The 17,206-nt window shown below is 42.0% G+C and overlaps 1 protein-coding gene across 2 annotated transcripts in view; it reads left to right on the forward strand.

The window, feature by feature from the left end:
* Positions 1-17,206, forward strand: part of gk5 (glycerol kinase 5) — a 65,679-nt gene that overhangs the window by 18,779 nt on the left and 29,694 nt on the right. For both annotated transcript variants that reach the window (XM_078205731.1, XM_078205741.1), the window contains exons 3-5: positions 5,787-5,862; positions 10,808-10,901; positions 13,297-13,428. In XM_078205731.1, coding sequence (XP_078061857.1) covers positions 5,787-5,862; positions 10,808-10,901; positions 13,297-13,428 — 302 coding nt within the window. The remainder of the gene's footprint in view (positions 1-5,786; positions 5,863-10,807; positions 10,902-13,296; positions 13,429-17,206) is intronic.

Raw genomic sequence — 17,206 nt, forward strand, 5'->3', positions numbered from 1 at the left:
TTGGGGCTAAAAGGATATGGGAAGAAAATGGGATTGTGGAGCTAATGGACAGGGGGCAGCAAACATTGGTGAGATGTTTGTGGCCACCAAGCTATAGTGGTAATGTTGGGCATGGTATAAATTAGGTGTAACATGGGTAATGCAATAATATTGTGCCCACCCCAGTCCAACGCTGGCATCTCCACATGGCAATAATAATGGACAAGTTCAATTTATACACAGACTGAGTAAAGCTAATTAGCACTATTGCTGTGGAGGTGGAGTTCCTAAAGTATGTATGAGATGGACTTCTGGAGCAGTACATTGAAGAACCAACTTGGGATTGGGGCATAGTATTATGTAATGGGAAAGGGGTAATTAATAACCATGCTGTAAAGGAGCCTTCAGGAAATAATGACCATAATATGACACAATTTTACATTAAGTTTGAAAGTGATGTGGTTCATTCTGAAACTCGGGTCTTAAATCTGAACAAAGGGAGCTATGGAAGGTATGAGGGGCAAGTTGGCTACAGTGGATTGGGAAAATACGTTAAAAGATTTGACAGTGGACAGCTAATGACTGGGATTTAAAGAAATATTACACGGTCAACAAAAAATATATATTGCTCTAAGAGACACAAACCCAGCAAGAAGGCTGAAGTAACTGTGGCTGACAAAGTTAAATATGTCACTAGATCAAAGGAAGTGGTTTATAAGGTTGCCAGAAAAACTGGCAAGCCTGAGGACAAGGCCACACACAGGAGGTTGGCAAACGAATTAGAGCAAATAGGATTGGTGGGGGGCTGGGGGGTCAGATCCCACCACGGCAGCTGGTGAAACTTGAATTCAATTAATAAATCTGGAATTATAAAACTAGTCTCCGTAATGGTGACCTTGAAACTATCACCGATCATTCTAGAATCCATCTGCTTCAATAATGTTCTTTAGGGAAGGAACCGTGAGGGTCATTCTCAGGACGGCAGCCTGTTACTAGGATCAGTGCTAGGTTCACCGCTGTTCACAATCTGATTTGGATGTGGGCACCAAATGTAATATTTCCAAATTTGCTCATGACACGAAACAAGGTGGGAATGTAGGTAGGAGGATGCAAGGAGGCTTCAAAGGGACATGGTCAAACTAAGTAAATGGGCAAGCACATGGCAGATGGAATGTAATGTGAATAAGTGTACAGTTTTCCACTTGTGGATGAGAAGTTGGGAAATGTTGAAGTCCGAAGGGACTGGGTGTCCTTGCTCACGAGTCACAAAAAACCAGCATGTAGGCCCAGCAAGCAACTAGTGAATGACTTGGTCTTCATTGCAAGGGATTTGAGTACAGGAAGAAAGATGTCTTGCTGGAGTATTATGTGCAATTTTGGTCTCTTTATCTAAGGAAGAATATACTTGTCGTTAAGCGAGTACAATGGGTGTTTACCATACTAATCTCTGGAATGGCAGGTTTGTTTTATGAGGAGAGATTGAGGAAATTGGACCTGTATTCTCTGGAATTTCGAAGAATGCAAGGTGACCTCACAGAATTCTTAGTGCGTGACAGGATAGATATAAATAGGATGTTCCCCCTGACTGGTGAGTCTAGAACCAAGGGACTCAGTCTCAAAATAAGGGGCAGGCCATTTAAGACTGAGACGAGGAGAAATTTCTTCGGTCGGAGGGTGGTGTATGTTTGGAATTCTCGACCCCAGAGGGCTGTGAAAGCACAATCATTGAGCATGTTGAAGATAGAAATAGACAAATTTCTGGATACCAATGACATTAAAGGATATGGGTATAGTTTGGTAAAGTGGCTTTGAGGAGAATGATCAGCTATGATCTAATGGAATGGTGGAGCAGTCTTGACGGGCCGAATGGCCCACGGCTGCTCTTCTGTTCCTAGTCTATGTGATCAGAAATTGTTTAAACATGGAGCGCACTCAAAACTGACTTATCGTTTGTAATGGTACTGTGCAAATCCACTTTTTAGTTGAGGTTGTTTTAGATCCCTGAGGCAGATCAGTCCTCCTGATCCCTCGTTATGGTTCATGGAAATGGATCACAGTGCTACAGCTTTGGCACTGAAACCAGCTTTTGTTGCGAGACTGTTTGGTTCATTAAACACGTAAAACCTGTATGGCATCAAAGCTGATCTAACAGTACACTGTGTCTGACTGTGCTCTCCAAGTTCTTAAGTTACATTAATGACCTCATTCTGATCAGTTTCAATGACTCCCTTTCATGGTTGAAGTATATCACAGTTTGGTAGATTTTCCTTTTCAACTTCCTTCACCAGGATACCCCTGGAGTATAGTTTGAATTTCTAATTTTTCCCTTTCTCATTTTAATCTAGAGCTGCCCACACTGAGGGTGGATGAGTTTGAAATTGGAGGGATGTCAGGCTGGATTTTTGCTAATGAGGCGAGAAGCTGGAGTTGGGAAATTTCCATACTCGGGGCTACATGTCAGTGGCCCCGCATGCAATATTTACACTCTGGGCAGGATCAAGTCAGGCCCGCCATCCCAGATCATAGAATCCCAACAGTGCAGAAGGAGACCGTTCGGCCCATCAAGTCTGCACCGACCACAATCCCACCCAATCTCTATCAAAAAGCATTTAGATAGTTACATGGGTACAATGGGTATAGAGGGATATGGGCCAAATGCGGGCAATTGGGATTAGCTTAGGGGTTTAAAAAAAAAATAAGGACGGCATGGACAAGTTGGGCCGAAGCACCTTTTTACATGCTGTAAATCTCTATGACTCAGACTCTATTCCCATAACCCCATGCATTTACCCTAGCTAGTCCCCCTGACACTAAGGGGCAAATCTAACATGACCAATCCTCCTCATCCATATATCTCTGGACTGTGGGAGGAAACCGGAGCACCAGGAGGAAACCCACGCAGACACGGGGAGAACGTGCAAACTCCACACAGACAGTGACCTAAGTCAGGAATCAAACCCGGGTACCTGGTGCTGTGAGGCAGCAGTGCTAACCACTGTGCCACTGTGATCGCAGGATGTGGCCACGGGGCAGGTGAGTGCCAAGGCGGGATGGTTAGCAGGCCTGATTTGGTTCTCTGGGACTTCATCCCAATTGTATTAAAGGCTCTTTGGCCCACTAGCCCTAACCCCTTGCAGGGTGCAAGGGGTGAGGGCTAGTGGACCAAAGAGCCTTTAATACAATTGGGATGAAGTCCCAGAGAACCAAATCACTTCCTATTCCCCCTTTATGCTCTCGTGCTGTTTCCATGTCACCTCATTTAGAATGCACTATATTCGGAACCAATGGACTCGTTTAGCTCATTCATTTTGTCCTTCCAATTCGAGCCAAGGTTTGCCTACTATCTGTGTTCTGAGCTACTCCACAGTTTACATCTTTCACTGTCCAACCTGAAATATAATTTGATGTATTTAGCAGGTTTGCATGAAACATTTGCCAACATCCTGAAGTTGTCTTTTATCTGTTAGTGTCCTTGTCTCGTTACCTTGTTAACTAACGTTCAGATTGTGAATGCCTGCATGTTTTAAACAAATTTGCACTGCTTTGGGATTCCAAAAGTATTTGAAAGTCAAAATACAGAAAGGTCCTTTAAGAATCACAATTTGTTTTAATAATTGTCTATTGGATAGCCAGGTCGATTCCCACAAGGTAAGTGTGTCAATATTGACATGGCAATCAAATCATTTTTATGGGGAATGATTGGAAACTTCAGGGGGAAAAAAATTTAAAAATTGAAGTTACTGACTTTTGATGACAACAGCAATAGTTTTTGTGTGTATAGCGCCTGTAGCGTCATAGAACATCACAAACACAGAGTATTAGAGCAGTCGCATTGGGAGAAATTAGTTCTGATGGCCCAAAGAGGTAGGTTTTAAGAAGTGCCCTACAGGTGGAAAGTGAGACAGAGTGGCAGAAAGGTGTAGGGAGGGAACTCTAGAGTTTAAGACCCAGGCAGCTGAAGGTGTGGCCACCAATGGTGGAACAATTTAAAATCAGGGATGAATAAGAGGCCAGAATTGGAGGAATGAAGCGCTGAAGTGATTACAGAGATAGGGAGGGGCGTAACTACTAAAATATGAAAACAGGATATCACTTGCCTTTTTATAATTAACCCTTCAACTATATAATCTGAGTGGCCTTGAATTAGAGCAGTGGTTCCCAAACTTTTTTCACTGGGCCGCACTTTTTGGAATAAAAATTTGCTCGTGCCACACCAAATTTTTTATTGATAAGAAATACATTCAAAAACAACTCCTAGCAGTGCTTGATTCATAACGTAGAACACAACTACTTTATAATATGATCATGGGACATCCAGAAAGTATAAAACAATGCTTGTTTAAACCATGTTTAAACGTTTCTTTGATTGTCCTTGAATCTTCCGCCACACTTGCCATCCTCTCTCGCCGCACCAGTGTGGCGCGCCGCACCCTTTGGGAACCACTGAATTAGAGCCATGATATTACATCCTGCTCCATGATAACTTTCAACTGGTTAACTGGGTTGTATGAAATTCCTTTGTTCAGCTATTTGAATAGATTAATGTGTCTGTTTGAGAATAGTGGACAAAGGAACTTCATATGAATGAATTAGGCTAATGCCACACTGTAATTTCAAGGCTGCAATTGTTACTGCAATGGTGTATTCAGGGTATTGCCTTTCTAACTGGTGAACTATTCACATTGGCAACTGAGCCTTAACCTCTTTGGGATTCTAGGTCTTGTTAGATGCCTTTGAAACCAATTCTTATTCAGGTTGAAGTTTTTAACAATTGCTGGTTTCGAGGCTCTTTCTATATTGGGATATTTTGACTTCACAGGATTCTCTTTTTTTACTTTTCATTCTGTAGCCCAGAACAGTTTTTACAGTATCACCCCTCTATCCCACCCCTACCCGGCCAAAAAAAATCTGAACTTAAATTCCTGGATAGGACTGCCAGCTATTGATTAGTCCTACCTGGGACTCTGCCCAAAGTCCTACAGTACAAAGTGCAATCTCGTTGTTGCCATATTCTCTTCCCTCACAGCCAAAATTTCTTGACATGAGTTAATAGGAATGGAAATGAGCTGGAACTATGCACTTACCCGTGCTCTACAGCTCCGAACAAGAGTCATATGGACTCCAAATAGTAACTCTGTTTCTTTGATTGGATTTTATTATTGTCACATGTATTAACGTACAGTGAAAAGTATTGTATCTTGCGCGCTATACAGACAAAACATACCGTTCATAGAGAAGGAAATGAGACAGTGCAGAATGTAGTGTTACAGTCATAGCTAGGGTGTAGAGAAAGATCAATTTAATGCAAGGCAAGTCCATTCAAAAGTCTGACAGCAGCAGGGAAGAAGCTGTTCTTGAGTCGGTTGGGACGTGACCTCAGACTTTTGTAACTTTTTCCCGAAGGAAGGAGGTGGAAGAGAGAATGTCTGGGGTGCGTGGGGTCCATAATTATGCTGGCTGCTTTGCTGAATCAGTGGGAAGTATAGACAGAGTCGATGGATGGGAGGCTGGTTTGCATGATGGATTGGGCTACATTCACAACCTTTTGTAGTTCCTTGCAGTCTTGGGCAGAGCAGGAGCCACTAAGCTGTGATACAACCAGAAAGAATGCTTTCTGTGGGGCATCTGCAAAAGTTCTCGTCCACAGATGCGGTTAGGCCTGCCAGGGGGGTTTCCAACACTTTCTGTTTTTCTTTCAGATTTCCAGCATCTGCATACCGTTGCTTTTCTTTTAAAGTTTTAGCTTTGCTCTGCTCTGGCATTGCTCTTGCACTGGATAAAATGATTGTGGTGTTTTCTGCTTCTAGAGTCTGGATTGCACATGAAGCAGATGGTTGCTCTTGGTATTTCAACGCAGAGAGCAACATTTGTCACTTGGGACAAGTAAGTATTTGAAGAGAATAACATGCTTGCTGCTGTAAGCTTAGAATACACAATGGACCCAGATTTAGCCATTGAATAAATTGTTTTTTTTTGTTGAACAGTTGAGAGAGTTATTCAATGGAGAGAAGGAAAATTATACAGTGAACACTGACTTTTATCTTCTCTAGTTACTTATCTCCACAGAGTTTGCTGTCATGATGGAGACATAAGAAGACCCCCCCCCCCCCACCAAAAAAATTGAAGCTTCTAGAACAATGGTCATCGTTGTTCCATGTTTATAAAATCTGTGTATACTTGTGCTTTTTGCCAGAACTGAAATATTACCTTTGGATGCTCGAGTCTTGGTTCACAAGCTCTGTGGGTCAGGCAGAACTAAAGATGCCAACATCTGGGAGATATTAGAAGTCCGATTCGTCAACAGAAAGTGATACAGATTGCAAAACAATTTAAACGTTGTTTTTTCCATTGAAAGGGAAGTATAGGTTTTTTTTAAAAACCAAATATGAGTGAGATTTGATTGGTCTGGGTTACTATGAGTCTATGGTACTGGTCCCTGACAGTCATTGCCCTCTAACTTTACCCAGTAACATTATTTTACAGTTATCCTGTGGCACAACAGCGTTGTGGCCACCTCCGGCTGGGTGAAAGAATAGTGGGTTACAGGAGACTGAGGCATTAAGACCGTGGACTGCATGGCTGTTCCTGTATCTGTGCAAGGCCTATTGTGATTAAAAAATAGAACAGTAATATTCTGTGACTTAGAGTTTCTTGAGATTTGCATGTGGACAATGTATATTTGTGACCTAATCATAGGCACAGGAATAGACCATTCAGCCCATTAAACCTGCCCCCTCATCAGTTAGATTGTGGCTGATCTGTATATGAATTCTCTTGCCTGCCTTAGCTTGGTAACTTTTAGCAAATACATGTCTATTGACCTCCATCTCTGAAGCTCTAAGTGTCCAAATATCCACATCCTCTTGGCAAAGAGTTGGATTTCGACAGCCCTTTGTACAAAAGGTGTTTTCTGATTTTCCGTTCTAAATGCTGCACTTTTTTAAAAAAAAACTTTTGTCTGTCACTGGCAAGGCCAGCATTTATTGCCCACTTTAATTAACCTCGAAGGTGACGGTGAGGAGCCTTTTTAAACTGCTGCATGTGGTGTAGGTACACCCACAGTGCTGTTAGGGAACGAGTTCCAGGGTTTTGAATATTTGCAAGTAAGGATGGTGTGTGGCTTGGAGGAACTTGCAGGTGCTGATGTTTCCATGCATCAGCTGACCTTGTTCTAGGTGACGGAGGAGGCTTGATGAATTACTGCATTGCATCTTGTACATGGTACACATGGCTCCCACTGCTCATGTACCACCTCTTCAGATGAACTTGTTACAGTTTATGGGGACAAGATATTGAGACAATTTTTTTGAAATAGCAATTGATCTTTAATAGTCTTCATCGCCAAGTCAAACACTAGTGGTAGAGGGAGTGACTGTTTGTGTAAGGGGTGCCAATCAAGTGGGCTGCTTCATCCTGGATGGTGATGAGCTTCTTGAGTGTTGTTGGAGCTGCACTCATCCAGGCAAGTGGAGAGTATGCCATCACGTTCTTGCCTTGTGTTTTGTAGATGGTTGACAGGCTTTGGGGAGTTAGGAGGAAAGTTACTTGCCTCTGAATTGCTCTGTAGCCCGCAGTATTGAGATGGCTGGTTCAGTTCAGTTTCTAGTCAATTTTATGTAAGTAAGAAAGTCACCTTAGGTTGCTGTCCCCTTTTTTTTTGAGGTAGTGATTTAACCTGAGGATCACCACACCTCAGGCGAGGGGCAAGATTGAGAATGGCAGGGCCATCATGAATAACCTCAGCCAGTACAGATATTGAACCTGCACTGTTGGCATAAGGGCTACGATATATGGGATAGACACAGGGAACTTAATTTATAAGTTACAAACCTAAATATGGTTAACTCCTTTCACATCAATGTGACAAGTAAAACCACATTCTGATAAAGGAACACTAGGCCTCAGGTCTTATCGTACTGGGCACAATATATTAACCAATTCAGAATGACTCCTCTTCTACTTGAGAAAATTTTTTAAAATTCATGTAACGCGGGTTCATAATTTAACCCTTGCCATCTGTCTAAAAGTTGTACTGCCTGATTTTATCCTATTGGAAATAATGGAGGCAGGTAAAAGTAATAAAGAAATACTTGCATTTTATCCAATACCTAATCAAACTATCTGAAATTATTTCACACCGCATTATGCATATATAAGGAGGAAGAGGGTAGCTAAGGAAAGGGTATATCCACTCCAGGACAGTGGGGGGAATTTGTGTGTGGAGCCAGATGAGGAGGGTAAGGTCCTTTAACGAGTACTTTGCCTCAGTATTCACAAAGGAGGAGGATGTGGTGGATGGTGAGTGTAGAAAGGAGGATGTTGACATTCTAGGACATGTTGAGATAAAAAGGGAGGAAGTATTGGAGGTTTTGAAAAACATTAAGATGGACAAGTCCCTGGGGCCAGATAGGGTCCATCCCAGAATACTGAGAGAGGCGAGGGAAGAAATTGCTGAGGCCTTGGCCAAAATCTTTGTATCCTCTTTAGCCACGGGCGAGGTACCAGAGGATTGGAGAATAATCAACATTGCTCCTCTGTTTAAGAAGGGCAGATGAGGTGATCTGGGAAATTACAGGTCTGTGAGCCTTACATCAGTGGTGGGGAAATTATTGGAGAAGATTCTAAGGGACAGGGTGTACTCGCGTCTGGAAGAGAATAGGCTTATAGGTGATGGGCAGCATGGTTTTGTGAAGGGGAGGTCTTGTCGCACAAACTTGAGTTTTGAGGAAGTTCTTTTTTATAGTGTTGGTGTTCACTGACTATTATGTAGACACATTGACACAATGAGATGAAAAACCAAATCAGCATTTTATTTTGAGAGCTGTGGATTGAAGGATGAATGTTAGCCATTTTCCTCTAAATCGTACCATGGAGGTCTTTAATATCTCCCTATATGGGGGTGAAAAGGTAAAAAATTGACTTTCAAGGCCAAGAACTCTTGAGCAGGCAGCAGTCCTGCAGTAATAGACTACACTGTCAGTTTCGGTTATCTGATCACGTCCTAAGAAGGAACTTGAACCTACAACATTCTGATCTTCAAGTTGGCAATGAGGCTCACTGAGCCAAGGTGACATGCAGAGCTAGACTCGCCATGTTTCAGTTTCAATGTTTATAATGGAAGTTTTTCTGTCATGAAGCTCGTATTTAAGTTTTACCTTTCTTTGCTGTGTGTGAATGTTAGATGAGTTATTCAGCTTATGAAGGGGTGAAAGAATGATATCTTGCCTATAATTGAGACATGAGGAGTTGTCTAAATAACTGTTGTAGCTGGCAGCCTAAAAAGCTGACTTGTTTCACATTAATGGAAATGCTGAATATAGGTAGGTAAGGATTGTATAAATCATTAATATTTGTGATACAATTGTAGAGGAGACAAAATAGGTTTGTTAATTTGCAAGTGTTCAGTCAAATGCAGTTGCTTATATAGTTTTTTATAAGGAATAATTTTCCAAGATTTGGTGTAGAAACCAGCACCTGAAATAGTCCCAATGCTGGGTGAAGTTCAGGAGAAAATTTTCCTGTGGAGAGACCTGGCATTAACATTTCAAGGTGTTATTTGTCGTAAGGGACAGATTGGAGTTGTCGGAAAGGGTTTCGATTTTTGGCCTTTTGATTAAAAGTGGTTTCTCCTATTCAGAAATTGTTGCAGAATACTGTTGTTCCTTTTCACCTACCAGTGGGGTAGTGGGTTTGTTACAGTAATAGAGGTTTGGCTAGATGGTTTGTTTGGAGGAGCCTGAGGATCAACAATTAGTTAGTTAGTTTGCTAACCTGATGAAACCCTAAAATTGCTAACAGCTCTCCTGGTAGTTGGGAATCTCGATGAGAAAGGTAGCAGTAGTAGTATTAAATATTTATTTCCTATTGAGGAAACCGCAGCTGCTGATATTATTGTCGAAAGCCCCTCTTTATGGCAGATAGTATTTTGAAGCCCTTGATGTCTTCAATCTATCATTGGGACATTTTAGTTAAATTCCATCTTGGTGTTTGAAGGGCAGGTTATTGTAAAAATGCAAACTTCCTGTTGCTTCATGCCCTTTCAATCGGTCTTCTGCCTTTACTTCCTCCAAACTGAGGATAGTTAAGTTCTGTGCATCCACAATATGCCTGATGTTGACCCCCATTTTGCTGCTGAGGCCAGCAGGAATTCCTGGCACCATTTCTCTTCCACAGTTGCAGAACACCTCTGGAACACTGTGCTCATATTGGCCCAGTGTCTACCAGAAAACTGATCCTATGTTCTCTTGTCAGTCCAGTATTGTAGCATTTCAGTCATTCCGTGAAGCCATCCCTGTGAGGAGTGTGTATCAGCGAATTGGGGCAACCATGTTGTATCCTCAACTCCATCCTGTGTTCCCTGCAATTTTTGACTACTTGCCCCTGATTTTTAATGGGCTTTCATGTAGAATTGGTTGAATTATCAACACACTTATACCATGAGGGGAGCCAGTGTTGGACTGGGGTAAGCACAGTAAGAAGTCTCACAACACCAGGTTAAAGTCCAACAAGCTTATTTGTAATCATGAGCTTTCAGAGCGCTGCCCCTTCATCAGGTGAGTGGGTTTATTACAGTATCGAGGCTTGGCAAAATGAAGGAGCGGTGCTCCAAAAGCTCATGATTCCAAATAAACCTGTTGGACTTTAATCTTGTGTTGCGAGACTTCTTGCTGTGTCCACATTTATACCATTCATCAAAACAATTATTAAATTATCTGTGAAAAATGAGAGTTCCTTACACGTCTGTGATATTTCATCGGAATTGAGATTTTCAGTGGGGTTGTTGGAATTTTGATATTCTTCATCCAAATGTTCTGTGTCTGTCTTTCAGGAAAACAGGAAGACCCTTTCATAACTTTATCTGCTGGCAAGACCTTCGAGCAGTTGACCTTGTCAGATCATGGAACAAATCGTTGTTACTTTGGGTAATGTAGTCAAATTATAATTCTTGGCAGCTGTTGGATGAGTGCTGTATAATTAATGTTGCAAAGACAAGGCTTGGCAGATATTGAAACTTGTATTGATGAATATCATTTGTTGCACTGATTTTGATGCACACATTTCATACAGCAAATTTTAATGCACTGTTCTGTGTTTGAACATAATCTAAATGCTATGGCACAACTTATACAATGACTTGGGACACAGTGTTCTGTAGAAACCACAGAAGGCTATTGTTCCAGTCACTTTTTTTTTCCCCAAAGTTATCCTTTCTGTTCTTTCTCCGGAGGGGAGTAACTCCTACTGCAGTACTTCACAGGCCAAGTTCATGTGAGAAATACTGGGAGTATTGGCGGGCAATGTTATCGTGTGGAAACAACACAAGCCAGCTCACTCTGTCCTCATCCAATGTTCGTATGACCATTACCCAACAGCAAATCAGCAGGATCATTATTTGTCCCTTTGCTGCATCCCTAGTCCTGGGATATTGAAGTCAATGGCAGAGTTGGAGCTGAGATAAACCTGATTATACTAGAGGGCATGACAGTGGTGTGGCACACTGATGTAATGATACGTTGTGAATGAAAGGATTTCAGTTCGCCCCTTTAACTCGGTTGTAAATTTGCAACCTCAGGCTAGTTCTCAGCTGGAGGGAAGGAGCATTCCAATGGATGAAGAAAAGGAATTGGAAGGGAACTCCACTCTTGGTGCTTTCCAATGCCCACTTTGCCATTAATACGAACTTGGGAAAAGCTCGAGAAATGAGGGGGAAACCTAAAAAGTGGGGAAAAAACACAATCTCCAAAATATGAGAAATGGTTGAAAACTAAAATGTATTTGCTTTCAGTGAAGCTAAAAATAAATTGTATTCCATAGTTTTAATTGTTTGATCAAAAAGATCTAAATAACAATATCAAATCAAACTGGTAAAGCAGCCTCTTGCTTTCACCAATTTTTAAAAAAAATGTTCTTCCAATATCCCTCGTCATTCTCTGAGTGCATTGGCGAGGAAATACCTCAACTGTATCTGTGAAGGTGATGAGAAAAAATTGCCGTTGCTGTTTTGCTCTCCCATTTTAAGTTTTGTATGGGAATAAAGCTATTGAAACAGTTTAGCGATTAAGCATAGGTAACTCATTATATTCTGATACTGTCTGATCCTGCCAATTCAATAATGGTGTACTCTACGTTTAAAGTGAGTTAGCATTCATTTGCTAATGTCACATCATGTTGAAGTTTCCCAAACCTTTCTCTTCTGTTTCCTATGAATTAGTGGCATCAGGAAAAAGGCCTTTGTGAAAAGTGAGTGCGAGTTTAAGTCCTAAAAGGAATGTGTACAAGACTTAACTCCACTTTTCATAGCTTCTTTTACCCTCGCGCCCATTCTCATTCCCAATTGCCCTGCATGAGAAAGAACATCTCAAAGGCTACTCGTACCAAAGACTTCATCTTATCTGGAGACTGAAAACAGTTCACCTTGATTCCTCTGAGATTTGAATTTCTGAGTAAGCTCAATTAATGTTATCTGTGGCACTTGCTGTTCTTTTCATTAGGATCGTAATTTGAGGCCACTTCATTGTTATGTAGCACAATCGATACCTGAATCACGGTATATTCAGGTGAAATAGCACTCCAATTTGGTTCAAAGTTTAAATTTTGAAACAATTATGATCAATAACCCATAGTGTGTCTGGTGCGTAGGGTAATGTGGTTTGAAAGACTTTCTTGGTGTGGACATCAAAGGTTTTGTTTTGGTTTCCATCTTCCTCATTTTAATGTTATGTAGAAATTCTTCCAAGTCATCTCACTGCAGTCTCAAGTCATGCTCAATTTCTTAATGATTTCCAATAAATCTTGCTTGCTTCAGAAGGACATGTAGTAACTTGCTTCATGTTCATGTGCATTTGGAACATTTACCTTTTTTTGGCAACAGTTTCTAAATGGGGTGGGGAGGGGGGGAGTTTTGTGCCAATTTCTGTTGCGTTTGATGATGGGAATGGGAGCAAGAAAATCAGTGAGCCTTGCTCCAGAATATCCCTTTTTAATTCATTTGTGGGACATGTGCGTTGCTGGCTGGCCAGCATTTATTGCCCATCCCTAGTTGCCCAAGGGCAGTTGAAAGTCAACCATATTGCTGTGGCTCTGGAGTCACATGTAGGCCAGACCAGGTAAGAATGGCAGATTTCCTTCCCTAAAGGATATTAGTGAATTTTGACAATTTTTTAGCAAAAGTGTTTTGATCTGACCCAAAGACTTACTATAGCTCTGGCTGGAATTGTTTAAAATTCATTGAGACGTCTGACCGTGGGTCTATGAAATGCGTTTTTGTTTTTGCAGAATAATTTACTGTTGTTCTTCCCTTTTTTTTTATAATTGTAGGTGGTTCATAAATCCAGTGGACTGCTCCATTTTCTGACCAGGAGGAAACGCTTCTTAGCTGCAAGTGTGATCCATTTCTCCACACAGCACGTGTCCATTCGTTTAGCCTGGGTTCTCCAAAACATAAAGCAGGTAAGAGAGTCTACGGCTTGGATGAGTGTTGAGAGAGGGGCTCCCTTACAGCTACTACACTCGTGTCCGTAACACTTTCATGGGAAATATTTTTCTTTGTGAGCAATTTTTAAAAAACAATTGGAAACACAGAACCAAAGCCTGTAGGGCAAAACACAATTGGCATCTAAAAAAGGGAAATGGTGAGGCAAGCTAAATCACCCTGATCAGGTAGTACGAGAACAAACTTTCATTTATCTGCCACTTTTCATAACCTCAGGACATCCTAAAGCATCTTCCAGACGATGAAGTGTAATCACCTTTCGCTAATATCGGAAATTACATGGATGTAATTGCTGATTTTTCCATATTGGTTAACCTATCGTTTATGCCCGAAAACTGCACTCGTTTCCAAATGTATATTCAAGCATTAACGTTTAGTAATTTATAACTTTAACCGCTTGCAGACAGAGATGAGCCTTGGCACATCTTTATTTAACATTGTTACTTCCTCCCTTTGATTTGGCATCAGTTTACGATCAGTCTGATTAAAGTCCCAGGCTATTTAGTTGTTCATTAATCTGTGTATTCTTTTAACCCCTTTTGTTACTCCAACATAATCCTTCTCGGTATTTGGTGAAGTAGTGTATCCTTTCACTCCAACGATGTTATTTTCCCGCTTGTACTAGGCACATAAAAGAATAGTTTACTTTCCTACGATGTTAGCCAGTAGAATTGATAGCATAGTTGGCAGAATGGTGTAGGCTTAATTGCTTTGGAAGTCCACTCACGTGCTATCCCGACACTAGCTCTAGAATGTCCATCAGCCCCATACTCCGGCCACCATCCTCCGCTCATTCTACACTGGCCTATTGTGGGTAGCTGCCGCTTTCTGCTCCACTGTTGCTAGCTGTCGTTCCCCATCTCTTTTTGGAATTCTTTTCATGGTCAGCCCCCTGCTACTACATTTTGGCCTTTTATAAAACACTCCTCGAGGCTGACCTCTGTTGGTGGTCAGCTCCTCTAACAAGTCTCTGCACCTGCTCCTCCTCCCAAAACTTGAAGCTGAGAAGAAAGAAGGGAGAGGGGAAGGAGAGGCGTACAGAAAGAGTTGGCTACAAATCAGTGAGAGCTAAACACTGAGTGGAAGATGAACAGAACGATTGTCAAAAAAAAACTTTTTTACCCATTGGTAAGGTAATTGCTTCGTGTTGGTAATTTATTGTTTTTATTTCTCATTTTTAAAATGGGGAGACAAACAAATCCTATTCCCAATGAGGATGTCTTGTATTTGTTCGGTGAAAAGTTAGAATATGCTGGCAGTCTTTCAGAAGATGTCGGGATGAAGTATGATTAGCCTCATCTTGAATGAATCATCTCGAGAGTCTCCAGTCTCTCTCTCTCTCTCACATCTGGGGCATAGTCTAAAAAATTAGAACCAGTGAAATGAGGAAATGCTTAGGGCGATAGAAGTTTGGAACTCTCTTCTGCAATTGATGCTGGATCAATTGTTAATTTTCAATGAAATATGATAGGGTTTTTGTTAACCAAATATATTACAGGATATGGGCATAGGTGGGTATGAATAGAATCCCTACAGTGCAGAAGCAGGTCATTCGGCCCATCGAGTTTGCGTCCACTCTCTAACAGAGCATCCCACCTGAGCCCTATCCCCGTAACCCCAACATATTAGAATTAGGTTTGCAGATCAAACAGAACGGGGGGGGGGGGGGGGGGGGGGGGAGGAGGTGGGAGAGCAGCAGAGGCCATGCCTATATTGCTGTCTGTACCTTCCTTGCCCACCAGCATTCACTGTTTCTTAAATGGTTAAAGCACAAAGTCCACTCCACGTGTTGATTGTTTTGGATAAGGAAGAACCTCATGCTATCAGTCCAGAGTTCAGCTTTTGCCATTGAATCTGTGTCCCTCTGACATGTCACGATATTACAGTGTAAAGTCAGTGCTCTGAATCAGCTCTCTGTGGTGCGCACTATCATCTATTCTAGATAATAAGATAATTTCTCTTGGCTACCTTTTTCCAAGGCTGAAAGCGTCCAGTTGCTGTAGCCTTTCCTCATTAACTTTCATTTGATTCTAAGGACTAATCTTGCAGCATTTCTGAATTCCATGAAGACTTGAGTATCTCCCTTCATAGAATCCCTACAGTGCAGAAGGAGGCTATTCGGCCCATCGAGTCTGCACCGACCACAATCCCACCCAGGTCCTATTCCTGTAACCCACATATTTACCCTGCTAATCCCAATTTAGCATGGCCAATCAACCTAATCCCACACATTTTTGGACTGTGGGAGGAAACCGGAGCACCCGGAGGAAACCCTCCTTGTGTCCTTGGTAGCTGGAAGTGGCCATTGTCCTCCAAAATGTAGCCTGACCAGCACACTGAACAATGTGGCTGTCTCTTCCTTGTGTTTTGATGATGTAGAAAAGGAGGCCATTCGGCCCTTAGACATAACTCTGTCTTCTGGACTAGATTGATTTCAGTTAAATCCCTTGGGTCTGTTTCATTGCAGCATTGCTGCCAAAACTTTACCAAAAAGATATCAATGATAGCTCGAGCAATTTTTTAAGATGAAGCTTGCATGTTCCAAGTGAGTTTAGGAATGAATGTGCAGCTCTCTGGTGGCAGAAACAGGTACTGCACCTTACCAGTTTGTTATGTATCTGCAAACAGTGCCTGGTGACTTCTCAGAATGGAACAAGAAATTCAGCATATCAGATTTGTTCCTGTCACTGATGACCTGTGGTTTCCTGTGAGCAATTTATCGATGGCGCAACCGATCGACACCAAAGCCACCAAGATGATAAAAGCCCTGAATTAAAAAAACAAATTGCAATTAAGAATCCCTCAACTTATCAATCATAGAATCCTACAGGGCAGAAGGAGGCCATTCGGCCCATTGAGTCTGCACCGACCACAATCCCACCCATGCCCTATCCCCGTAACTCCATGCATTTACCCTAGCTAATCCCTCTGGCACTAAGGGGCAATTTAACATGGCCAATCCACCTAACCTGCACATCCTTTGGACTGTGGGAGGAAACCAGAGCACCCGGAGCAAACTCACGCAGACACGGGGAGAACGTGCAAACCCCACGCAGACAGTCACACAAGGCCGGAATTGAACCCGGATCCCTGGTGCTGTGAGGCAGTAGTACTAACCACTGTGTGCCACCCAAGTAATGTTCAACACTCTACTTTGTGGAGTGGTTGAAGTGAATACTATGGCTGCATTGAAGGGGAAGCTAGACAAGCATACAAGGGAGAAGGGGATTGCAATGGTAGATTTAGATAAGGGAAGATGGTAAAAGGCTTGAGTAGAGCCTAAATGCCATTGTGGATGGGTGGACAGAATGGCCTGATTCTCTGCCGTATATCCAATGTAACCTTATTTTTCTCTCTCCCATTGACATTCTACCCAAACTTCAATCCCTGTTGCAGATTTTAAACCATTTTTCTTGTGAGATTGCATCACTTGCCATACTTCACTTCAGGCTTCAGTGTAATTGTGAAACAAAGGGAAGGGTGTGTCTGTTTCTCTTGAATAAATGAACTGCATTCTCTGTGAGGAGGTCATTTTAACGATGCTTCAGTGTTTCATTGTGGGGGAGGAGGACTTCCTCCAAAAGGGGAGGGCAGATAACTGCATGCTGTCCTGGGGTCATAGATTTGCCTAAATAACATTGCTCATGTGCTGGATAATATCGGACAGGCGGTAAAGCTATTCCCTTCAAACATCTGCTGCTGATCTTGATGCACTATCAATCAAGCAAAGACTAG

Source organism: Mustelus asterias, chromosome 3 (assembly GCF_964213995.1).
Source record: "Mustelus asterias chromosome 3, sMusAst1.hap1.1, whole genome shotgun sequence".
Lineage (NCBI taxonomy): Eukaryota > Metazoa > Chordata > Chondrichthyes > Carcharhiniformes > Triakidae > Mustelus > Mustelus asterias.